The following is a 27,496-nucleotide window of genomic DNA, read 5'->3' on the forward strand; positions in this document are numbered from 1 at the left end:
AGATTCCTTGTACTATTTTGAAATTTTAAAATATTGTGAAATGACAACATTATCTTTATTTCCAGTAACTACTTTCATATAGTTATTGACTACTCTAGTTTAACTATTGACTACTTTTGTTTTTTAAGTTTCGGTGATTACTTTTATATAGCTATTGGCTATATAAGAGTAGTAAATAACTAAATAAAAAGTAGTAACTAGATTTTCAACAACACTTAATGCATTTTTTTGAATTTTTACAACAAAAGTTGTTAATATTAAAACTAGAGTAGCCAATAGCTAAAAAAGAGTAGTTACCAAAATTTAAAAAATAAAAATAGTCAATTGCAATATTAGAGTAATCATTAGCTAAATAAGACTACTCATCGAAATTCTAAAAACAAATGTGGTTAATAACTAAAATAAAATAGTCAATACATAAGAAAGAATATTCACTGGAGTTTTGGTAACCAGTCACTGGAACTTCGACGATTGGCCACCAATAGCGTCGTTGGCGCTAGAGTGCCGGATGCCTGGAACCGGCTAAGAGTGCTGAGGTGGCAATATTTTTTTTTAAAAAACAGAGAGAGAAAAATAGTGAAGGGCATTTATGTAATTTTACAAGATTTGAAAATTTCAAAATGATGCAAGGGGTCTAAATTAGAATTTTGAAATTCATTCACATTGATTTGTCCTTTAACAATTTCTAAGGTATTTTATTATCTTTTCTTAATTATAAATACAATGTTAAAAATTTTTTAAAAAATAAATAAAATTAAACTTACTAAATTTTAACTATGATAATTTAAAATAACAATAAAATTTTTTTATAAATTATGAAATTTAAACCATTCAAATTTTAATATTAATGGTTGATATTAGAAGAAATTGCAAAAAAAGACCTTGGAATTGTAAAAACGCAGATAGGGATTCTTGACATCTTCACTTTGGATTTTGACAATTTCAGGGCATATTATTCTTGTCAAAACTCAAAGAGTTGTCAAAACCCAAAGTGAAGTTGTCAAGGGTCCTTCTCTGCGTTTTTGTAATTTTAAAATTTTTTTTATAATTTTCCCTTGATATTAAAAGCTGATGAAAATTGAGAAAAAGAAGAGCAGAGAGACTTTTTCGTCATATTTGTACAAATGGAAGCAAAAGCAGGGAAGACTGAAGAGGCGGTGGTTGGTTGGGGCTAAAGCCTTAAAAAAGGGGGTTCACACGGTCGCCATCAAGTACACCCCCCATCGCTGTTGAGAATTTTGCGACCTTACGTGGCGGGTCACCATTGGTTTCTCCCGAGAGTTGTCATCCTCTGCTTCGGACTCCGCTGTTCATCAGATGTGAACGAATCAACGAGCGGAACGCAGGAACATGTGGGGCCCACTCTCCCTAGGGATTGTAAACACAACAATTATTTGGGAGGCTACCCCAATTGAGAAAGGCAGTATGTATGTGGTAACAGAGCGTGGGGCCCACTGCATCAACTTGCGAGGTCGTCATTCACTCTTGCCGCCTCATCTCAACCGTTGCTTTGGTCGTTCATTTCATTTTTTTATATTATTATTTATTACTAGTATTATTTTTTAGATTCATTTATTTAAAATTATACTCATCTGGTTCTTAATATAAAACCCATTTAATTAATTTGATTAAATTAAAAAATTTAGGTAAGTTAGTTAATTATAAAAAATATGACATGTTTTTTCTAAAATACTATAATAATCTTTCTTGATATTTCATCTCCCTTTTCTACTTAATTATGGTTGAGGGAGTATTCATAGGGGTAATTTAGAGAAAATTGATAAATATGAAAAATAGGTCTTATATTTAGAATAAAAACTAACTCAATAATTGGATCCTATATTAAGAATCAGAGGAGTATCACATTTATTATAATTAACTAATTTATATGATTTTATAATTCACACAGATTAACTAAATAACTTTTGTTACAATTTACTATCAATAAACAGATTTATATAAGTCGAGACAAAACTTATTTTACATACTTACCTTATATTTTGTAAATCACGATTAAAAAACTACTTATTAATCATTTCTAACAAGTCATTAAAAATAGGTTGAAAGAATAGCTATTATGATTAAAATTAAGCAATAATTATGTGGTTGATTAATAATCCATGTCTATATAATATATCGCTGTTTTTTTTTTTTGGAAAAAAATTATCTTGGTACAGAGTGCTATATCATATCAATTATATTTTGACTAATGCAGAATCTTAAATCAAATAAAATAATCACGTTTAGTCCTTTTAATATATATAGGAAAAATCATAAAAAATGCATTAAAAATATAAAAATTACAAATCGAGACTGTTATAATATTAGCATTGGTTTTGACAATACTTTTATGAACGGGTCTTGTAAGCAAGTTTTTAATTTTCAAGGGCATCTTTGTGATTTTCTCATATATATATATATATATATATATATTCCCTCCTTATTTAAATATTTTTTAATTCTCTTTTCACACATGGATTATATTTATTGGAGAGAGTATAAATAATGTGGCAATTTAATACAAATATATAATAGTATTATTGGATTTACGAAACTTCACCTGTTGGAAACAATACTTCCTTGATAGGCCCCAAAACTTTTTCATTTGTCAAATTATTTAAGGAAAAAGACAAAAAAAAAACTTGAAAATTGTGAAATCACAATTCAAGCATTTAACACTCCAAAATCTTAGGAAAAAAATGACGTTTGATTTGGTATTTTGTAAATTTAATTAAATGACTAAAATGCCATTGTTTTCAAATTTGTTATTGCTATTATTTATCATTTACTATTCAACACTTGTTATTATTAACTCATAACTTGTCAATAAATTTTTTGAAACAAAAGTATTTTAGTTATTTAACTATATTTGCAAAATATCAAATCGGGCACTACTTCTTTTCTTTGACTTTTAAAGCGTTAAGTGTCTGAATTGAAATTTCACAATTTTCAGATTTTTTTATTATTATCTCAATTATTTAACTTAGGCTATTTCTTTTATAAGATTATGTTTTTATTACTCTGCCAGAAAAAAAATTGAACATAATCCAAGAGTATCTAAATTTGTCAGTAAAATACTAAATTCTAAAAAAAGAAAAATCAAGTATCCAAACTGGGATATTGAAAATTTTGGCCCATGTCTCATTTATCAATTTGATCCCTAAAATTTAATTTTTATTAATTAAGTTCCTAAAATTTTATTCTTAATTTTATATTCTTATTTAATATCAGCAGACCGACAATTTTCTTCTGCAATCGATGAAGAGGTTTTCATCCTTAAGTTAGTGGTTAGACCACATACGTGATTAAAATTTTATATCTTTAAATCATAAGAACTAAATGCATGTGATTATGAAATTTCAGGGACTTGATTCATAAAAATGAAATTTGAATGACTGATCAATAATTGGGGCCAACTTTAGGGAGTGTCATTATTGCATTAAAACTTGATACACTCGCAGCCTAAAATTAATTTGAAGAAAGTAACATTAAAATATTATTAAACATTTTTCAAAGTTAAAAAAAAAGCAGAGACAATGCACCAAAAAAAGAAAAGGAAAGATATACTTTCGTCAGCTTCAAAATATGACTTTTTTTTTTTATAAGTATTAATTTAAATTTGTCTGATCATTTAATAATTTTTTTATTTTTATCTGTAATTAATTATATATCTTTCTTATCTCTTGTTTTTTTAATTATTCTTTTTCATCTCTTTTATGATTCATTGTCTCTTCTATTTATCTTCGAGTATTTTAAAAAAAAAGTCACATTATTACATTTTATTATTTTTAATTAATTTTTTATTTGCATGATTTAGTTATTTAATATTTATATTTTGAATCATAGCTAGTAGAGCATGAAGAAATTCTCTGTATCACTACAGAAACAATAATATTTGTCACATTAAATAAAGTTGACTACATACATCATATATTATCAAATTCAATAAATAAAAATTTAATGAAGTTTTACGTTAACAGTAGACAGCATAGTAACACAATTTTTTTTGTTTATTGGGACTAATGAGACTAGCTATGAAGTAGCATAGGTAGAGTTAAGCATTATGTATAAAAATACGTTAAATATAAATAATACTAATTGAATAAATGGGACAATTATATATATATATATATATTTAACGTGAAACCAAGAAATGAATGTATGGTATATATTATTAATTAGAACTAAAAGTCAAATATAAAAGAACAAATAGCAATAAATTGAAATTAAATGAGGACAATCATCATTTTCAGGAATAGTGCAGAACAGGTGAGGTTCCATTATTCATGATGAGCTGCCACAGGCTCCAAACAAACTCAAATATTATAAACAAATCGTTTAATCATAAATGCTTCGCAACTATATGCATAAATTAAGCAATATTAAAAAAAAAAGACGGCCAAAAAACCAAAAAAAGGAAGCAGGAAGCAAGACAACAAAAATTTATATGCCAGGATTTTTTTTTATATAACTTAGAATATTCTCAAATTATTTTAGACTTAAGACTAATCTTATTAGACTAGGACCATTACAACAAATACGCTTTTCTGAATTTGAGCTTGTATTTACATCCTTATAAGAATTAAACTGCTTACCATTTTAACCAACAACTTATTGTTATACAGATGAACTATTTTTTTAATACACATCTGGCATTATGAAATTTACTTAGGTACAAGTTAATAAAACTTTTAATCTCTCAAGTTTATTTTTATTTTGGTTCTAGTTTTAAACGGTATGTTTTGGTCTTTTAAATTTTTTTATATTTAAAATATTAGTTTTATAATTTAATAAAAATTTGAACTATTTTATCTTTTAAGAGATCAAAACTTGAGGAACTAAAAATTATATTAACTTTAGAAATACGCATAGATTTTCTAAACCAAAACAAAACTCACGTGTCCATTAATTGTAACTACATTGACCATTTGCAGAGAGAGAAAACATGTCTACTGTTAACAGAGATAAGAGTTTTCCTATCTTTTAGAAGATTCATATATACTTTTTTTTTTTTTTAAATGATAACTAGGAAACAAGCAACAAATACAAAGAAACAGACTTAACCTGGCAATTCTTACACTCCTTGATCGGCCCCGCCCCAGAAACGTTGGGAAGAGGTTGATCAAAGAGGCAAAAATTGCCATCAATCCCATGAGAAGACTTTGCTAAGTGGTCTGCTAAGGGAATCGATTCCCTCCCTACATGGCAAAATACAGTCAACCAATCTCTATTAATAAACAAGGAGAAAATATTTTATCAGTTACAATATTAACTTTTTTTTTACCTTTTATTTGTTATTATGTGAATTTTTATTTTTATAAAAAATATATATTAAATAAAAACAAAGTTAGAAATTTCTTAAATCTTGTAAATTTTATGATTTTTTTTTTTGGCCAAGTAAATTTTATGATATTAGATACGCATTAGATGGGAGTATACTTTATGGGTATTTTTACTCTTTTAACCCTATAAAAAAACCATTTGAATTAAATTTGTTTATTTAAAAAAGTGCACAGAAACCTGATAGAGCGTGTATTATATAATGAGAGGCAACTTTTTCTGTAGTTGCAGTATCCATAAGCACATACCCTCCAATCACAGCTCACTAGTTTCATTCGTCTCACCTTTTTTAAATCTTCCCTTTTTCCTCTCTCAAGATTATTGCAAAGCTTGTTTTTATTGCTTCTTCTTTCCTTCTAGCTTGCTTCTTTATATTTCGCCTTTTCTGGGTTTTCTTTCTCTCACTCCCTCTGTTCTTCAAGTGCTTGCTTCATTCACTCTCAGTTTCTCGTGTTTCCTTGTTTGGCCTCTTGCAAATTCATTGTTTTACGTTGTTTTGCGTCCCCAGCTGAGGAAGAGAATCTGTTTCTAAGAAGTTTCTAGTTTTTTCTGGGTTTGTGTTCCTCATGGCGTTGTTCTGTTGATATCCAAGTGGGAAGTTGATTATCTTCAGATCTCTCAATTGTGATTCTGGGGTTATCTCTGTGGAGTAACTGGATAACAGATTTCCATCTCAATTTGGGGATTTTTTCGCCTTCCTTTTTAATTTTCTAAAGTGGTTTTTTTCTAGATTCCCTATGCCTGGATACAAAAAGATATTCTGATTCCTTTCAAAAAAATGCTAGTGGGTTTGTCCTTGATAATATTCTTGAGTTGAAAATCTCTTCTCCATCTCTTCCCTGTTTCTCATCAAATTAACTGAAATCCTCGTTGTTTCAGAGATCACTCTTCTTCTTGAATTCTCCCTGATTCACTTCCATGCTTCAATAGCTTTCTCTTCCTTTTTTCTCTTCTGATTGGATTTGATGAAGTGGGAAATGGATATTCTCTCATCTTCTTCTCATATCTCAAATCCCACTTGGCTCATTCAAGACGCCATGAACACAACAAAATGGACTCCTTCAGAGAACAAACTGTTTGAGAATGCTCTGGCAGTGTATGATAAAGACACACCAGATCGGTGGGTGAAAGTTGCTGCAATGATACCTGGGAAGACAGTAGGAGATGTGATTAAGCAGTACAGAGAATTAGTAGAAGATGTTAGTAACATAGAAGCTGGATTGATCCCAATTCCAGGTTATAACAGTAGCACCACAACCTCACAATTCACCTTAGACTGGGTTAACTCTTCTGGATTTGATAACTTCAAATCACATGGTGGAAAGAGATCCTCATCAGGGAGACCCCCTGAACAAGAAAGAAAGAAAGGTGTCCCATGGACAGAAGAAGAACATAAGTAAGACTTTTCTCCTTTTAGAATCCTTTTGATTGAATAGATACATATGCACATACATGCATGTGTTTGTTGTTGAGAAGACTTGATATAGTTTATTCATTCTCTGAGATCTTTTTGTTTCATGAAGTTACTCTCTGTGTGTGTGTGTGTGTGTGTTTATATGTGGCTAGTTTTGTGCTGATTTGTGATCTGTGCGCCAACTGTTTGATGAAATTCTTCGCAGACTGTTTCTTCTGGGTTTGAAGAAGTATGGGAAAGGAGATTGGAGGAACATATCGCGCAATTTCGTGGGGACTCGAACACCAACTCAGGTGGCTAGCCATGCTCAGAAGTACTTCATAAGGCAGCTTTCAGGGGGGAAAGACAAGAGAAGAGCAAGCATTCATGATATAACAACAGTGAATCTGTCAGAAACCACAAGAACACCTTCTTGTTCATCTTTAGAAGACAACAAAAATAACAGCAGCAAAAATGGATGTAACACAAAGCAGGAGGCAAATCCGAGTACTACTTTAGGTCAAGCACATTTTCAATGGAACCAGGCAAATTCAGGAGGAGGAACTATGGGGTTTAATCCTTATGGGGTTAACTCTTATGGGATGAAAATGCAGGGTCAAAATCTGCATAGAAGTGATCTTTTTAATAATCATGATTCTTCCTACTTTGGACCTCAAACTCAGAACATGGTTTTCCCAATGCATTCTTCTGCTCACTACTTTTCTCATGCTTTATAGTTAATTGATATATGGCTCTTGTATTGAATCTTTAATGGCTACAATCATTACTCCCCCCACCTTTTTTTTTTTGGTTCAGTACACTATGTTTTCTTACAAGTTCTGTGTGAATACCATAAGTTGGAATTTTGAGTAAATTTTTAGCTTACTCTTGAAATATCAATTCATGTCATACGAACTCTAAAGAAGGTCCCCAAACCTCAAGAGTCCCAATTAGAAAATATTGAGAGTCAATTATATTCAAGGGACATAGAATTCCCTCACCCCTTTTTACTACTTGACTCAAGTTGTGTTGATTATTTATTTATGCAATTATTATTTAGGGAGCACTTGCATTTGCTTATTTTAAGTGATTTTATGTTATACGAAATAAATATATGAATTTTTTTCTCCAAAATGGAGACAAACAAACAGTCAATAACTTTTTTTTTTTAAAATCTCATTTTGTTACGCTTTAAAGGGAAAAAAAAATCATTATGTCAAATAGGGAGTGCTTAATTTTTCTTATTAGAAGCGAAGGCTCATAATTCAGATCTTGCAGGCATGAGAAAAAATAACATTCTCAACACTATAAAGTTGCATTAAAAAAAAAGCATTTATTTTTACTGGTCAAAACATGTTTTTTGAAATTTTTTATAACCCATTTGCCCCTTTATATTCTATGCACGTGGCAGAACCTTGACGGGTCAAGATATGGTCAGACTAATTTATCTTCATATAATCTCATGGGAGGGGAAGTTTCAACGCAAAGAACTTACCAACTTGGGTCATGTTTGTTATCCAGAATCTTGGGATTTAAGGCAAAGCTCGGGAGTGGAATAACATATAAAATATTTAAATCAAAGTGATAAAACAGTAATGTGAAGTGTACTGTTCACTAGAATTGTATTCAAAGCAAAAATAATAATACAATTGGGAGGTCCATATGCATATGATTTGATACCTCAAAGCATTTAGCAATGGTTCTTCAAAGATAAGATTAAGATGCACACAAAAGAGACATATATAAGATGGAGTCTTCAATCAAAAGTTGAATAGTAGGAACATGGTAAACAAAACAAGAGTATCTATATACATAAAGTGACTCTCATGCCAAACAAAGTTAAATTAAATTAAAGTTAATCAATATTATTGTTTATCTCAAAGTATGATCTCTCTACAACTTTCCCAATTGCATGGAGATCTTGTGATCTCTTTAAAAAGACAAAGATAGATATGGGTTTGAGTATTATTTTGGCTTCTTGTTCATCAGCATGGAATACTTTAAACTGGGTTTTGTGAATTGGAACTATCTTGGCACTTGTTTGGATCAAACTTGTATAGAGTATGAGCTCGCTTATTCTTTTTTTATAGTTACGTGACAATCACTTGAAAAAAAGAAGTCTTGACTCTTATTGATTCTATATTAATTTTAAAGTGATGTTAAAAATCACTTTTAACTAATACCGAAAATGCTTTCTATAGTGGTGAATAAATCAAAATTAAATTGGCTATATTATGTTAGCCAAGCTAACTAAGTCTCTGTACACTTGGTCCTGAGGCAAAAGCACTTTCGCTGAAAAATGGGATTAAGATATGATCAAAACACATTATTAGGATTCCTATTTATAAGTTACAAATATTAGAAGTTGTTACAAAGGAATTTAAAAATATATTCCTCTGATTCTAAATATAAGACCTATTTAACTAATTTGATTAAATTAATATAGTTATGTAAGTTAGTTAATTATAGAAAATATGTCATGATTTTCCTAAAACATTATGGTCCCATTTGGTACGAAATATTAAAAATAAGGGATAGGGATTGATATTGAAAGTGTAAAACTATATTAAAAGGGTGTTTAATTAGTATGAGTAATTGTATAATACTTGGGATTATACAAACCCATATATATGGGATTGGAAAATACTATGAGGGGAGGTGGTATTCTCCGATCCTATCTATATGGGATTACCTAATCCTATGTGATAAGAAATTACTCATGCTAAGTATCTTTTTAACATATGTTTTCAACTCCAATCCCAATCTTTATCTCTTATTTTTAATACTTCGTACCAAACGTAACATATAATCATCTTTCTTAATATCCTCCCTCCCTCTTTTATTTGATTATGGTTGAGGAGTATTCATGAGGATAATTTAAAAAAAATTGATAAATATGAGAAATAGATATTATATTTAAGACTAAAATCAACTTAATAATTAGGTCATATAAGGACCGGAGGAGTAATATAAAAAATTTCTAATTAGATAAATACAAGATTCACAGGGTTTGAGTTTAATTTCGTGATTTTATGGGACTTGCGTGCTTTTTAACAAGCCTATCTTAAAAGTTTGAATTAATTAAAGAAACATAAAAGTTGACTTAAACATCCTTTAATGGTGAATGTTACTAAATTAAAAGAGACTCCAAAAGTATTTAAAAAAAAAATCTAAAAGCATACTTTAGGATTCTACTTCTCCTAGTGAAAATTTGTGTGTGAAAAATTAAGGGTTTGGATTCTAATTCAAAATTGGATGAGTCACAAAGCACTCTGATTGAGGTATAATGGCATCTGATTCCATACTTTATTGTCTTCACTTTTCGAATTTTGGTGCCCCACAATTTTTATTTTTATTCATATAAACTTTTAGATTTTCTATTAAGTCTCTTGTGTGATAAGTTTAAGAAAACCCTCGTGTAACACACACAAGAAAGACCAAAAAGGGCGAATTTCACCTAAAAAACATTGTGTCTTCATCTATAAGGGTTGGGCTGAATGCAATAGTTTGATAGTAATTAAATAAGATTGAGAATTTAAATTTTCACTACTAGAAAAATACCATTTTACACCGCCTAATTTATCACAATTATTTCGCCAACGATGTAATAAATGAGATGGTGATATTTTTGTAAATAACAATATAGTTGTTACATTGATTATTATTACACCCAGTGTTATTATTACTTTTTATATTGAACATTAACCCAACCAGTGTAAACATAGTTAAATGACATCGATAGTTATAAACAACTGATATTACTAATCCTTACATCAGCCTATCTCTTGCTTTTTTGTTTTCCTGAAGTAATTTGAACTCGAATTGTCACCATGTCTTGTCATCGTCTATTTAGGATTAGAAGCCAATTGTACTTTCCCTGTTCTATCATCTTTGTTTACTACTGTTGGCACTACCACAATGGTGAAACAGTAGAAAATTACCCGCACACGTCCTCCATCATTTCCTCCTCCACCTCCCTACCATCCTCCCTTGCCTCGGCCTTTGCCTCTGTGGCTCTGCTTCCACCTTTGTAGTCCTATCTCTTTTTGACCAACTACTTGTAAGAGTAGCAGCGATTGATCACGACCTCCGACGCGTGGTGTCTCATTTCTACAACCTCAACAACAAGGTCAATTTCCTACTTGATGACAGGCACATCGAGTATGATGACATGGATGATCCCTTTACTACCTCCTCCTCCTCATTTGATGAAGAAATCTCCTCCTCCTTAGGTTATTAGCTTTTTTCTATTGTAAAAATATAGTTTTTTAATAAAAATATTTTGTAAAAGTTGCCTTCGCATCCCCCACCAATTATATATAAATATATATATATATATGATATTTTGTGATGATCTACTCTTGTGTTTGTTCCTTTTAATGCATTTTCTCTTCTCAATTTATAACAACAAACCCTAAAAATGGGTTGGAAATCATTCCTGGTTTAAAAAAAGAGAAGAACTGGTAACTGGTTATTTTTTTTGGGAGTCTTTATGCCGGGTGTTGTCAAGTTTGATGTAACATTTAAAATAAACATCGGTTATTTTATGTTCGATGTAAAATGAGTTTTTAACATTGATTTTTATGTTAATCGTTGTTAAAATTTTTCCCTAGCCATAAATAAAGCCCTCTTGCCCTCAATTTCACAGTCTCAGAATATAGAGAGGCGTGCTCTCACCAGTGGATTTGTGTGGAGATGGCATGGTTTTTTCAAGTCGTCTTATGTCGCTTGCCATTACCATCTTTGTCCATTCCTCCACTGTTCTATTCTCACTGTAGGTAACATCATCGCCATTTTATTTCTCTCTTGAACTGTTTGTCTAAACCCTAATACCAGTCTCTTTCTGTTTAAGATCAGTTTTGAATTTCTGTCCATTAAAGGTTGCAAGTTATCTTAGGTTTGAGGCATCATCGCCGTATTTGGTTTATTAAACAGGATGAGAAACTCTGTCAAGTATTTGGACATTCAAGTATGATCAAATCCAAGCTACAGTTCCTTGAAGAACCAAGTACTTGTTAAAGACCTAGCTCATCCTTGCAAAATGAATTGGCCTTCGTTTTCTTTCTCCCTGTCTACCACTTGTAACTCATCTTCTATCATTTTCTTTCTCTTTCGTGAGCTATTTTCCTAACCCCTAATACTAGTTAGTGGTTAACTGCTAGACTTTGTTAGTTGTTAACTGCTAAACTTTATGTTTTCACAATTTCTTTTGTTTAGCAAAAGAAATATTTAGTAATCAGAAGAACTAGCTAGTATAAAAAAAATTAAATTAAAAAAAGGTCCACTTCTTAAAGTGATAGTCTAAGAAGTAGACCTTTTTTAATTTAAATTTTCAAAGGTTACACCAATTGGTATAATAATTGTTGTTAAAGTTATAGTTTTCTATGTTAGGTTCCTAACTGGTGTAAAAAGTGTGGACTTTTAACACTATCCATTTTTACACTAGTCGTCTTTTTAATGTCAAATGTCTATTTTAACGGATATAAAAGACTTTTTTTTCTTCTAGTAGTGTTTGTGAATTACTATTTTTTAAAGTGCTACTCCCTCTTTAAAGTCAATAATACTTAATTTAAATATTTTGTACCTACAACAAACCCAAGTATCCTCCAAAACCCCCCCTTTAGTGCATAATGTTGACCACTTCCATATGCTAGCGTGATAGGTGACTTCAATTTAAATGTAACTGTAGCAACACTATTTTACCTTTTTAAAGTCTTTCTCATTCATATTTTCATCCAATTCAGTTCTCTTTATTTTTGAGCCTGCTTGTCCTGATTTGATCAAGAGAACCGAGCACACCAAGCTTCCAATTAAGTCCGGCTCACCCTTGCCTTGTCTTTAAGTCATCTTCACCAACATTTTGTCCAATTTAATTCTATTTCTTTTTTAACCTGTCTTGTCCTGTGTCATCTCGATTTGATCCGTAGAACCAGGCACACCAAGCCTCCGGGCATGATTCACACCTCTAGCGAACACAGATCACACAGCAGAAATTAAAAGTGATGTGAAAAAAAAAAAATGGTAAAGTTGACTTGTTTTGACTGAAAGTTGCTGCTTACTCACCATGCACTAACATAATTAAATTTGATAATACCAATTTCCTAAATTAATTTAGTAATCAGAGAACATGGAATCTTCGCCTCTAGATTCTCTAGAGAAGCAAAGTGGATTCTTTAACGATAAAATTTCGTGCAATAAAAAAACTAGAAGAAAGCAAGATTCAAGTGGGATTAGACGGGTAATATATTCTTAACAAATTATACAAAGCTGTGTCTCTTTAGGATTTGGTCATATGAAAGCATTGTTTTGTGTATTATGAATTAATATTATTTTTGTTTTGGTACGAATAGTTTTAAGCAAAGTCCAAAGCAAGCATCGTAATCATAGTCTTTGTGATTCTAATTGTACGGAGTCACTCGGTAATCAAACTATAAATAATTTTAATGTTTTAGCGTTCCTCTCATGTCTTGTCTCAAATCATTGATCCCTTTTACGGAGACAACCCAAGTTTTGTGTTTTTTCTTCATGAAATTTTTTTTCTTTAATTAAACAAAAATCATATAATGGGAATCAATGAAAATTAAGTCTTGCAGAAGGATTAGTTTTTCACAATATAATGAATTAAGGCTTGAATCTTTGTGACGAGAAGTGTCAGTGCCTGACAGTATTTTAAATATGATTGTTTTCAATACGATAATACTTGTAGGTAGGGCAAAAAAATCATATAATGAGTTTGTGTTGGCATTTTTATATATAATACAAAATCAGAATGCAGTTGCGAAGAGGGTAAAAGTTAAAAAGTATATATAATATAAAATTTGCGTAAATTTTAAAGAATAAAACATGTATAACAATTATATAACATTAGAAAAAATTAAAAAAAATGGGGGATCATGACCTCATTAGCATGGTGTTAAAATCCAACTCGATTCAACTAATTAAATCAGTGAGTTAATAAATCAGCCCCTGACCATCTAGTCAAAAGTTTTGGACGAATTAATTTAGTTAAATTTTATGTTATTTTCCTTTTACTGACTCTCAAACAATGCTGTTTTAAGTAAAGAAAAAACTACTAATATATTAAATTTATAATTTAGTAATTATATTTTATTAAATTACTCGTAGTTTATGCGTAAACATTTATTTATTTATGGGTTAGTGTTTTTATTTCCATTTATATGTCATTCTTTTTCGGATTACATGTTATTCTCTTTAAGAGTGGTCGGTGGTGAGGCCATGGGGACGACGAAAATTTTGGCGATAGACATGGAGTTACCCAAAATATAAGGTTTGCTTTGATTTTTTTTATATTTTAAAAACAAAAAATTGGTAATTTATTTTTAATTGGTGGTTTTAGAAATAAAAAAACAGTATTATCTTTTTAAAAACTAAAAACTAAAACAATCATTACATTTTTTTATTTCTTTTTTTCTATTTTGTATTTTTCGTTTTAAAATTTTTTTATTTCTTTTTTTGTTTTAAAAAATTCAAAAAATCTTCTTTTTTCCCCCTTATATCAACATCAGCAACAGCCACTTCTTGCAAAATGTGGTTTTTTTCTTGTGGTTTTTGTTTCCAATGTGAATTTTTTAAATAATTATCCAAACATATTCTTTTATTCTCAAAAAATAATTTTATAAAATTGTTCTGAGAACAAGAAAACAAGAAAACAAAACAAACAAGTCCATAATTTTCTTTTTTATTTTTTTAATTTTTTTAAAAAGAAAAAGGTTGTATTTATTTATAAATTTATGAAAATTTAACTCCAACTAAAAAAGTGGACTCAATTATTGTTATTGATATTAGAAGAGTTTTCACTGGTTAAATATAATGACAAAGTTCCTATTGATTGTTTATCACATCGCCTATTTGAGATGCAATATTTTTTTGAGTGGAACATTTTTAATGAGAAATTTAATTAGCAATCAAAGGCTTTTTTTCGTTTTTGGAATTCATAAGGGGAACAAAGTTTAGTACCTGATTTGATTGATAAAGTTTTACTCAAAAATTATTTGTCAAGTCAAATGATAAAAATTAAGGGCCAAAATAATAGTCAAGAGTGATTTAAATTTACTTCAAGTTTCAATTTAGTTCATAAAATTAAAAAGAAAATTTGTAGTCTTTTAATCTTAAAATTATTAGTCTGGTATAATAAAAATATTAACTCAACAAATTTAAATGGTGACTATGTAATTAAATGTTGACAAAGCATGCTCAGAATTTTAATTTTTTAAAAACCAAACTTAGGTCAGTATGCTTATATTTATTAAGTCAAGTTCATATGTTAATTTAATAGTGCATAGTTGTCTTTCTATTGGAGACAATCTTGTTTAAAGATTGCATATACCCATTTTAACAATTGACAATACCAAAAAAATTAAGTGTCCATATGAAAATTTACAAAGGAAAAAAGACAGTAAAATACTTTCAAAATTACTAAATGACAAATTAGGGTAAGTAAATTTCAAAATTCCAATTCAGGTCCCAGGTACCATTTTGGAATTTTCAAATCTTGTACAATAACAACATTGTCCTTACTGTCAGTGAATACTTCCATATAGCTATTGACTACTCTATTTTAATTATTGACTACTTTTGTTTTTAAAGTTTCGGTGACTACTTTTATATAGCTATTGACTACATAAGAGTAGTAAATCATATTACTAAAGTAATCAGTAGCTTAACAAGAGTAGTTATCAGAGTTTAAAAGTAAATGTAGTCAATAGCTAAAAAAGAGTAGTTACCGGAGTTCCAATGATCGGTCATCGGAGTTCTGGTCACATGTCATCCGAGTTTAAAAATAAATATAGTCAATAACTAAAAAAATGTGGTCAATATATAAAAAAGAGTAGTCATCGGAGCTTCGGCGACAGGTCACCGGAGTTTCGGTGATCAGTCGCCGGAGCTCCGGTGACATGTCTCCAGCGTTAGAGCTTCGGTGACTGGAATTGTTGAGGTAGCAGTATTTTAAAAAAATGTGAAAAAAATAGTAAAAGGCATTTGTGTAATTTTACAAGATTTAAAAATTCTAAAAAAAATACCTGGGGTTTGAATTGAAATTTTGAAATTTAGATATCCTCATTTATCATTTAGTATTTTTAAGGGTGTTTTATTGTCTTTTTCCTATTTACAAATCCTAATTTACATTATAAAAGCTCATACAAAATTTACAAGTATTTATGTGTAAATTTACATGTGCACAATAATAGCAAAAATAATAAGTATGATTAGAGAACTTGACTTAATGAATTTAAGTAATTTGACCTAAAGTTCATCCAATTCTGAATATAATTAATTTTCATTTTTAGAATATAAGCATTTGGAGAATTAGATATCTAATAAAATATTTAAATTACTAAACTATTACGTCAAAAAGAAAAAAAAATATTTTTTACAAGTCAACTCATTCTTTTTGATAACTTAGAGTAGAAATTATGCAAACAAAATCCCAAGGAAAAAAAACATTTGTAAAGTTGGATTTTTTTTTTTTGCTAAAGTATAGATATCCTTCTATTGGAGACAATCCTATTCGAGACACTGTCAGGTACTAAATGTAGGCACATCTTCCAGCGAGGATTTAAACCTTGGTTTATCATATTATGAGAAATTAGTCTTTTATGTTAGACGTAATTCCTGTTAGTTGTAAAGTTGGATTTGACTATTCTAAAACGGTCCTCGATCCGTGAACAAGTTGCCAAAATATCTAAGGGAAAAAAGAAATGAAAACAAATAAAGAAAGAACGCGTGTGGATTTCAATTGGCGCACACTAAGCAAAATGGGCCTGTAGTTTAGCTCAGCTTTCCTCACAGTACATTTTGATAAGTTCACCATCTTTTCCAAAAAGCCTAATCAGGCCCTTTTAGCAAGTGGAATTAAAAAGCAGCTCCCCCCAACTTTATTCTTTGGAACAATGATTAAAAAAAAGTTAGAATTTTATAAATACTAAATAAGGAATGTCAATAAAAATTTATTATCATTTGTAAATTCAAACTTGTCAATACCAAATAAAGTTGTGTTACCAAACTTTATTTTGGATTTGCAATTTCTAACTTCTCTTTCTGTTATTTTTCCTTATTCTTATTATTATTTCTGAAAATTAAAAACAATTATTTAATTATTATTACAAAGAGTGGAACGGACTCAGTAGTGTCTTGAGTTTTTAATTTCATAAAAAAAAGGTTATGTTAGGAGTTCTATTGAGATTTGTTGTTACATGCTCATCTAATGAAACGCAATGTCTTATTGAATTTTTGGGTCATAATTAGCGAGCTATTAGCCTATGGCACATGCTGCTATTTGCTGCTTGCTTTGTTAAGGTTTTGTTCAATTTCATGTATTAGGATTATTTATAATCTCCATGCATTTTGTTAATTTAGGGTATTAGGTTGGCATAGTACAATTATTTGATATAATCCATATTACAATGTACTATTTTTAATTCTTGATATAAAAGCTAATTGCGAATTATATTTAGTCCTAAATATAGCGATCTTAATTATATTTGCCTCTCAAATTTATAATTGATTCTCTAAAATATCTTTACCATGTAATCCAAATTGATGTGTATGCAAATTAACATATGGCCATTTATACCCTTTATGAATCAACATTTAGACACTTCCCCTATTTTTGGTTTTGATAGAGTTAGAAAACATCATTTCACATTTATTTTTATTTTTTCTAGATAAAATATAAATTTTATCCCATGATTCCTTGATAGTATACCGAACGAATTCTCCGTAATAATTCTTGTACATTATATTTCATATAATTCTTTGAACCAAACACACGAAATCTTATTGATCCGCAATCCCAAAAAGGAAAAAAAATCATCCTTTTCCTTTTCATGATAAAGAAAATCAACTTTAGAAGTTACTTTTAGTATGCAAACGAACACACAGTTAAAGCAATGCTTGAATTTGGACTCCTTTCACATGTCTTTTTGCACTCTTTGCTTTGTCCTTCTCCACATTCCATCACTTAGGGTGTGTTTGGTATGAGGGATTTGGAAGGGAGGGGAGGGGAGGGGAGGGGAGGGGAGGGGATTTAATCATTTTCTCTTGTTTGGCAACACACAAATTTTAGGAGGGGAGGGAAAATTTTTTAAAATTTCCCCTCCCCTCCCCTCCTCAACCTCCCCTCCAAAATTGGGAGGATTTGGAGGGAAAAGGCAATATTTTGTCATATTATGACCATTATGTTCATATTTTGTCATGTTGTGACCATTATGTTTATATTTTGTCATGTTGTGACTATTATGCCCACGCCTTAAATAAAATAAGAGCAAAATTGTCCATATTAAAATATTTTTCCCTCCCCTCCCCTCTTTTTTTATAAATCCAAACAAGGTGATATTAAAATCCTTCCACTCCCCTCCCCTCCCCTCCCCTCCATTAAAATCCCTCCCCTCCCCTTCCTCTCATTGAGCCAAACATACCCTTAAGGTGACAAGTTTCGAAAAATGAAGGGGGCAAAAATGGGAAATTAATGAATGGTCAATATTGCTTTCACTCCCACAATACATCTCATAACTTAAAACACTTAAAAAAAGACTGTTTGGTTCTTATTCCTTAGTCGGGTATGAAATTTTGATGCATTAATCAAGCTGATTTTTTTTGGACCTAACAATGCTTGAATTTGAATTTGTTCGTAAGATCACTCAAAAGATAACATGTGTGCCTCGCGGTTTGTGTATTGACTATTTTGGGTCACTGTGTTAGTCATTTTGTAGGCATGTTGCTTGAGCTAATAACAAGCTTGTTTTGGGAGACTAGCTAGACACATGTTAGGATAGGTTGGTCATTTTTTATAGTGTATAACCATGTGCTTACGCTTTCTTATTTATTCATGTTTTGGATTTTAAGTGCTTTTTGTGTACCACCTTTTTGTTATTATCAGTACTAAACTTTAAAACCTTGATAACTCAGATAAAATTCTTATCCTAATCAATCCCACTTTCCGATGTGAAAGCATTAGGTGGAACATTAATGCCTCTAATTTAATTTAGAAGAAGCTTTTGGGGATACACACAATGGTGGAGGGAGAGAGAACACGCAGGAGCCATGGTGGTCCCAAATTTTCAATTTTCTCCTTATATTATATAGGTCTCATACATTTGGGAGAATGACAAAAAAAAAAAAGCTGAAAATCTCAAATTAGATCTGATAACAACTCTTTGTTTGGTATTAACAACACTAAATTTGTAAATAACAATAAATTTTAGTTGACATTTCTTATTTGGCATTTATAAATTTCTAACTTCTTTTTTTCTCATTTTCCCTATACATTTTCCCCTCCCAAAATTTATGAAAATATTATACTATTTCTGGTTTTTAATATAAAAACTATTTAGGGGTTGGATTTACCTTAAAGCCATAGATTATTTATATACTGTTCATATTGATTATATTTCTGTGTTATAAGTTCTTCATAATAATGACCAAAATTTCATGTTGATCCAACCTTATTCTTTTAGCACTACAATGATATTAAACAATTCTCCTACACCAAATAATCAATGAGGTCATAGTAAAATCAAACTTTTGACCACCACAACATTATAAGTAGCTTTGATGCAGTCAATTGGCACTTGTGCAATTGAATAATTATCAAGAACTTATTTATATCTAAACAGTCATAACAACAAGCATTCATAGTGCAACAAGGAGATAAAGGGGAACGGGAATAAGTTTGAAGTAGTATGTGGGCTCAATTTGTTCACCTCAAGAAGTGACGGATTGAATTGACAAAATGTCAATCTATTTTGAGGTAAACTTTTTCTAACCCACCTCGCCAACCTACAGCATTCTCACTTTATACATTGTCTTACACTAATGCATAACTATATGATTGCAAAAGATTCACAGTCTGGCCAAAATGAGGTTTTAATCCTCAGTATATGTCAACCCAAAACCAAGGGGAAATAAGGGATCATGTAGTCTAACCCCCTCAGTTGGTTGATCAAGATCCTTAACCCTTCGAAACCAAGCCATAGGAAGCTGTCCTTTAAAGTCATGATCCCCAAAGATAACGTCTGTAATTCCCTGAGCTTCAGTACCAGGAAACCAAGCAGCAACAAGAGCATCAATCTTCTCTAACAGCCATGGTTCTAACACTAAAGGTCTTCCAGATATCAGAATAACCAGTGTTGGGATTTTGTCTGCAACTGAACTTATAATGCTAGGTCCATTTAAAGGGATCACAAGCTCAGAATTGTCACCAAACTTCTCTGCATAGGGTTTTTCACCAACAGCTACAATGGCAAAAGATATGTCATTGCGTTCTAGGGTCTCTTTTGATGGATTTTCCTCATAAATAATTTCTGTTTCATCTCCTACAGCTTCTTTGATGGCATCCAAAAGTGTTGTCCCTAAAATAGTGGGCAAAGGTTAAATGTGGCAACTGGCAAGCATGTGGAATAAGAAAGTAAAAGAGTGGTGGTGGTATAAAGCTTATGGCACTACCCTAAGCTCTTATAATAATGTCATGGATTTTCCCCTGCCCTTATGAGCCACAACCAAATGGGCATAGCCCATTGGACTTTGACCTCCATTGCAAACATGGCTTACCATGGGCTAGAATGTTTAAGAATAGAGGCTTTTTTTTTTTTTTTAAATGAAAGTTGTGATGTCCACGACTTAGGCTCTGTTTGGATAGCACCCCAAACCATGGTTTGGGGAAAATGCTACCCAAACAGCCTCTCCAAAAACCAAAACCATGGTTTTGGGTCAAAACCATGGTTTTGGGTCAAAACCATGGTTTTGACTCCAAAACCATGGTTTTAGAAAAAGCAAAATTTTTTTGCTTTTGGAGAAAAAAGGGAGAGTGTGAGGGCCTATATGATATGTATCTTGTTATTTTTTTTATAAACATATTTTTTTATAAATATATTTAATCTTATATTTTATAAATATATATAGACATTAATTATTTATTAATTATATTATCTTATGTATTATTAATTATGTTGGTAAAAAACATATTATTAACAATTTTATTTTTCAAATTAAAATATATCATAAAATCTATTTTTTCTGTAATTATCATATTAACTTATGTCTTTTTTTTAGTAATTTGTATATATAAAAAGTGCTTCTGATAACAACTATCCAAACACTCTCACTTCTCAGAATCACTTTTTTACAAAATCTATTCTTCACAGAATCTATTTTTTCCAGAATCTATTCTCCAGAATCACTTTTCCAAACCACGGTTTGGTTTCATCCAAACACACCCTTAATTGACCGACGCTAGTTGTTGTGTTGACCACTCTAAAATTGGAAATTTTATATGATATACTTAAAAAATTCACCTCCCATCCGCCCCCCCCAATTTAAAAGAAAGTTTCATTTATGCCCTATAAGAAATTTTGTTTTCTCCTATTTTACATTTTATATATCAAAAAATAAAACACACACACACACAACACACTTTTCTATCAAATTGATTTTAAAAGCATTGAATAAAACTTCACAAAATGCATTAAAAATTTTAAGCTTCTTAACTAATTAAAATTATGGTGTTTAAGAAATAAAAATGGTATATTCAATGTTTAGTTTTGGAGGATTACAAATAGATCTTAAATAAGAAAATCAATTATTTGTTGAATTCCATTTACATGGCAAATTTTCACATTTACATATATAATTAAATAAGAGTTGAAGGTAATTAATTTCTTTATTTGGGACCTATCTGTAACTCTCCTTTAACTTTAACTTTTGAGAAAATCCCAAAAAAAGCTCTTGAAATATAGGAAATTTCTGATTGGGTCCTGGAATTGTGTAAATGACAGAAAGGGTCAATAACCCAATCTGTCATTTGTAAAATTAAGAGGAGTTGACAACTCTGCCCTTATTTGTATTTATTCACTACAATGATTTAAGGAATCATTATAAGGGTTTAGGCGTTACCTAGATTCGTGTAGAGAATAACTATTCACTTTTTCGTAGTCAGGAATGCACCATGAGAAGTTTCATTTTGAATCAGTACAACTAATCATGTAATCACTTTTGCTTAGCCAAGCATGTGAAGATGCATTGTTATTAACTACAACTAATCATATAATCACTAGAACAGTGTAAGCGTTACCTAGATTTGTTTAGAGAATAACTATTCACTTCTGCTTAGTTAGGGTAAAGTTGTCAATTCTTTTTGATTTTACAAATGACAGATTGAGTCATTGACCCTTTCTGTTATTTACACAATTTCAAGACTAAATCAGGAATTTCCTAGATTCCAATAGCTTTTTTTGAGATTTTCCATTAACTTCTTTTTGTTCTTTTATAAAGCGTAATACTTTTTGACTTCTTGGATCACCTTAAATTATTAATAAGATAAAACTTAATAATAAAATGGAAAAAATGTTCTTTAATTGTTTATAGTGAAAATTTTATCAAACGCCATACAAAAGATAGTTATTTTTCATTTGGTAAAAACAGAAGAATATGATTCTATTAGTTAATACTAACTCCACCACTTTTACTATGTATAAATATTGCCATATTAATTTAATAAATAATTATGATTACATTTTCTTAAAAAAAATACTTTATTTTTATTAGGCACAAATATTAGGTAAATCATGAGATAATTAAAACCCTTACAAGAAAAATAAACTAAGCTCGTAAGCGAGAACGATTCATCTGTGATTTAAGCATGGAAAACAAAGGCATACCGATGGTAACTCGTCCACTAAGTCCTTGCCAATTTTTAGTCCAGCCTCCACACTGATAGCCCAGATCGTCTGCATGGCTTCCGGCTACAAGAATCCTCTTGGCTTGTCTATTCAATGGAAGAAAAGGTCTGCTTTGATCCTTTCCATTCTTCAACAGAACCAAGGACTTTCGAACTGCTTCACGTGCAAGTTTTCTATGTTGCTTCATAAATAATGGATTAAGTGAAACGAAAAATTCAGCTTGACCGGGTTTGGAAATATGGTAATGAGTGCTTAAAATGACAAGTCAGCCTAAACTTGTGAAAGGGAATTTAAAAATATTCTGAGTTATTCTTATTACCTTGCAACCAACCATATCCAGCAAAGATCTATCAGATAAAGGAGATTCAAAAATGCCAGAAGCGAATTTCACTCTCAGTATTCTCTCAACAGCATCATCAATTCTGGCTATTGGTACTTCCCCTGATTCTACAAGGGAGGTCAGTTCTTCCATTAACAGCTCAAATCTGTAAGGCACCATGACCTGCAAATTTTCTTGAACAGATGAAGAAAAAAGAAGGGGAAAAAACAGAAAAGAAAAGAAAAAGAAAAGCAAACCCTGATAATGGTATCGAGAATTGAAGGTCTGTACCATGTCAATTCCAGCATTAACAGCTGACATTATGCAGTTTCGGTAATCAGACCCACGAGGTTCACGAATCTTATCAATTCCCATCCAGTCAGAAATTACAATACCCTATAATAGCAGAGCCAATGGTGTAAATTAAACAAAATCATTAATTCACATGCTGTGAAACAGATGAAAAGGCAAAATAACTTTAGTAACGGTAGTGCATTTTTCAAAGAATAAAACAAGGAGTCTTATACTCTTTGGTTAAGAGAAGAGACAGAACAGCAAAGACTGCAATAACTTCAGCTTTAATTCCTACCATCATGGTTGTCTTACCTTAAAACCTAGCTTCTCTTTCAAAATTTCAGTAATAAGGTGATAGTGAGAATGGAGTTTGCATCCATTCCAACTAGAATAAGAAACCATAATGGTTGAAACACCCTGTGAAATGCAGTCCAAATAAGGAGCCATGTGGATTCTTTCTAACTCTTCATATGATAATACTGTATTTCCTTCATTTTTGCCTTTCTCAGTGCCCCCATCTCCAACAAAGTGCTTGGCGCAAGCAATGACCTTGTTCCTGAAATATTAATAGCATATATAATAAAAGTTTTGATGAAAACTGATAATGACTCCTAGTTTGGCGAGTTTTTTAAGAATGTAGTAATCTATGCCAGGATCTGCATGATAAAGTAGCCGAGTGTTTAAACGGGGAACATGAAAAAGAAAGAAAGAAAAAAAAGCATGGAAACTTTGGAGGCATCATAAATTTTCACCACTGAAGTAAGGAAAAGAAGTCTGAAAGGGAACATTTCTTTTCTAGGGCATGAGTCAATCTTGGAAAAAATCATATGAATAGACTAAAATAAAAAGAAAGCCAAAAAAAAACAGAGAAGTCATTGTGCTCTCAAACGTCAGTATAACTTGTATTTGGTATAGTACCTTCTATTTTTATAATAATCACTATTTCCATAGAAAGTTTCTTTTATAGGGTATGAATCAACCTAGGAAAAGTCGTATGAATAAACCACAAATTAAAAAAGCAAAAAGAAAAGCAGAAAACAGGGAGTCGTCCTGCCGTCAACGGTTAGTATGATTATATGATATAATTACTATTTCCACGATAAAAAACATATATCTCTAGGAATTATATTATAGTTTCTCTCTACCTTCCAGCCACGAAAGGATAACCATGTTGATGTCCTGTTGGAGGCTGGCCCTGCAAACCTGAAACTATGGAGCTCATCTTTCTGACTATCTCAGTATCTTCGCTATAACTCTCATAGAATCTTCCCCACCTGGGATCTTTGCAGACCTGTCCATTTTTTCATTCAAGTGAGACGTAATTTTTTATAGCATTATCCAGAGACATTACCAGGGGATGGTGAAATAAATATGGGTAGAAAAGATGTATATTGGTTAACCATGTTGATTTAAACGCCATTAGTCAGTGATTTAAAAAAAAAAAAAAAGTGAATCTGGCTATGCAATACAAAGACGAACAAGTACAACAGAAAAGGAGGTCACATGTTCAGACGAAAGTGCCCAATGTTTCAAATATTGCCACAGTACTAACATATACACTTTGCGGTTCATTAGCATGACTTGTAACAAGAATATAATACGGGTTAGTTATGATGACTTACTGCAACACAAGGAGCAAAGGCATAGTGAATTCCACTTGCTCTAATTTCAAGTGCTGTTGCAGCCCCAATTCTTTGAGCTAACTCTGCATCCCTACAAGCAGCCATCAGTAAGAAATGAAAGCTCAGTCTCAAGAACACAACGGCGGTTCTATATGAATACTGAAGCTTTAGTAATAAGCAAGCTGTTAACGGATCAATTCTTGTAGAGTAAGCAATTATAGCCTCCGCCCACCCGTCTTGTATATTGAACAAACATCAAACACCTTTGGAACCTACACTTTACTATAAATGGAATATTGGTATTCAAATCAAGTTCAAGGGAAAACACCAACCTAGTTGCTCCGAGGCCAATATTGTGAGGATATATAGTGGAACCGTATATACTATTGTTACCATGAACTGCATCGATCCCATATATGAGCGGTATGCCTAATCGGGACTCGAGAGCTGATTTTTGAAAGCCATCTATCATATCAGCCCAATCCGACGCCATTGCATTTTCAAAAGGACCACTACCTCCACAACTGAGCATGCTCCCTTCAAAGAAAAAGGAGGCAGATATCAGAACCAGAATACAAATGTTCTCAACCTTCAAATCCTGACAGAGGGGGGAAAAAGTCAGAGAAAAGAAAATAGTACCAATGGACAAGTCTCTAATGGCGGAAGGGGTTGCAACGCGACGCTCGATTTGGGTCATCTGACCAATCTTCTCCTTGAGAGTCATTCGGGAAAGAAGGTCCTTGACACGAGCTTCAATGGGTTCATTGGGATTCTTGTACACGCAATCCATGTCCTTCAAAAGCAGAGTAAGCACAAGAAACAGAATGTATTGTGAAGTGGGGATAGTTTGATCTCCATGTCTCTTATAGGGCGGGAAGTGAAATGGTTCGTTGATCAGCACGTCTTCATTTCACGGACCCAATGGACACGTTGATGACGACCAACAAGGCCGCGTTTGTGTTAAGATGAATATACCATATTACTTCCGATCCTAAATATAAGAGCCAGTTGGCTAATTTAGATAGATTAAGAAAATAAGTTAAGTTAATTATTTATAATAAATATGTGTTGTCTTTTTTAAAATATCCTTGCTAATCAAGTTTATTGACCAGAACTACCATTTTTTTTGGTACAACGAACTATCATTATTAGAAGGACTATCTTGGAAAAAATGAATAAATATAAGAGACAAAATAGATTGACGTATTATATTTAGGATCAAAATACATGTTCCCTCTATTTCTCCGAGCAAAGCTCTTCGCATCGCAATACCTATTGTGTCGGCTTGATCGTGGTTTACAATTATAGCTTTCATACCTGTTTATGTGGGATCGTCTCTCGAGGTAATATTATTATAGAGTTAGGAATTACCTTCAATATCATAGTAATTTTATCTCCTATTGTGATGATTTTAAAATTTTGGAGCAATACTAAGCTTCAAAAAACTTTCCTGTGCCTATTTATGAGCGAAAACTTTCCAACAAATTTTCAACTTTGCCCTTGTTACAAAATCAAATAAGACGAAGAGATTTTGAGATACCTATCTATCCTGAGAAAGAAATGAGGAGATATGTGGAGAATTATCATCACAAGTGGGGTGAAGGAATGTGGGATACGAATGAGGTGGACTCCATCTGTGTGAAATGGCACCGACCAAATACAGGATGGTGCAAGTTAAACATTGATGGGACGGGGACAGTGGAAGACTCAAATGGTTGTTGGAGGTGTGATCAGGGTGACAGTGGAGAGTGATTGGGAAGCTGATGAAGCTGAAGCAAGGGGCGTTTTGGAAGGTCTGGAACTGTGTTGGAGGATGGGGTTCCAAAAAATCGAAGTAGAGTGTGACTCAAAGTTGGTTGTGGAAGCTACTAACAACAGAGCTTCTATGGCGGGAAACTACAATATATTTGCAGGGATTCATGAAATGACAAAGCATGATTGGCAAGTGAAAATCAGCCATGTTTATCGAGAGAGTAACCACTGCGCAGATAGGATGGCATTCTTCAACTAAACATGATTTTAAAAATAATTGTACAGTATATGAACGAAAATATATACAGGAGTTTATCTCAGTCTTTGGAAAAATACTTTTAGAAAGTATCCTTGACAATAGCCAAACACCTTTAGGGCTGGAACATCAGGACAGTCATTTTCTGGCAGTCCCCTCCTATTGAGCATAAACAACCGTTACACGAAGACCTGGAGAGTGTAGGAATCAGGAGTCATCTGCGTAGAATAAGTAGTCAAGTCGTCTTGTGTTTTGTTCTTTGTTCACAAAAAAAAAAAAAAAGCAAAGAAGACGAGTTAACTTCACACCTTTAGACCGGTCACTGAAAATCAGATTCCAAAGTTAAACTCGCTGAGACACTAGCTAGTTTGATGATGTGTTTGAATAACGGTAGTAAAAATGATTTTTATCTTATCTGACTTTTATAAATTTGAGTTAGGATAAAAGTCAGTTAGCGTAATATGATTAATGTTTCGATTAATTTTTATAAAAATTAGTTTGATAAATTAAAAATTGTTTGAATAAGTAATGAAAAAATAAGATATAAAATGATTGAAAAGGGTATTATTTTTCTCTAAACTAATCTGCTTGACTTATAAATTGATTTGTAATATAGTGATACATATGAATGTTTTAGAGAAATTATGTAACATATAATATAATTAGGTAATTTATTTAGATTTCTTACTTTCTTTAAATTAGTTCATTGGGTTTTATATTAATGGCCGGTGATAATATATCATATATGCATATGTATAATTTGATAAATTTAAAAAAAACAATAACGTAAAATAATTAAAGAATATTAGTTAATTTTTTCTTCTT

At 31.4% G+C, this 27,496-nt stretch overlaps 2 protein-coding genes across 2 annotated transcripts; one reads left to right on the forward strand and one right to left on the reverse strand.

Moving 5' to 3' along the window:
• The first annotated feature begins 5,651 nt into the window (after positions 1-5,651).
• LOC114736320 (transcription factor DIVARICATA-like) lies at positions 5,652-7,607 on the forward strand. The gene is made up of 2 exons (XM_028924110.1): positions 5,652-6,736; positions 6,960-7,607. The coding sequence occupies exons 1-2, from the start codon at positions 6,306-6,308 to the stop codon at positions 7,468-7,470; spliced, it is 942 nt and encodes a 313-aa protein (XP_028779943.1). The 5' UTR covers positions 5,652-6,305; the 3' UTR covers positions 7,471-7,607.
• An 11,812-nt stretch (positions 7,608-19,419) lies between these two features.
• LOC114736335 (beta-glucosidase BoGH3B-like) lies at positions 19,420-25,532 on the reverse strand. Its single transcript, XM_028924122.1, has 9 exons — positions 25,303-25,532; positions 24,996-25,200; positions 24,664-24,754; positions 24,187-24,332; positions 23,354-23,597; positions 23,039-23,143; positions 22,748-22,930; positions 22,408-22,609; positions 19,420-20,103 (listed from the first exon to the last, which is right to left on the reverse strand). Exons 1-9 carry the CDS (start codon positions 25,451-25,453, stop codon positions 19,619-19,621), a joined length of 1,812 nt encoding a protein of 603 aa, XP_028779955.1. The 5' UTR covers positions 25,454-25,532; the 3' UTR covers positions 19,420-19,618.
• Positions 25,533-27,496: the final 1,964 nt, after the last annotated feature.

Source organism: Neltuma alba, unplaced genomic scaffold, assembly GCF_004799145.2.
Source record: "Neltuma alba isolate B1F8T4 unplaced genomic scaffold, ASM479914v2 tig00013328_pilon, whole genome shotgun sequence".
NCBI lineage: Eukaryota > Viridiplantae > Streptophyta > Magnoliopsida > Fabales > Fabaceae > Neltuma > Neltuma alba.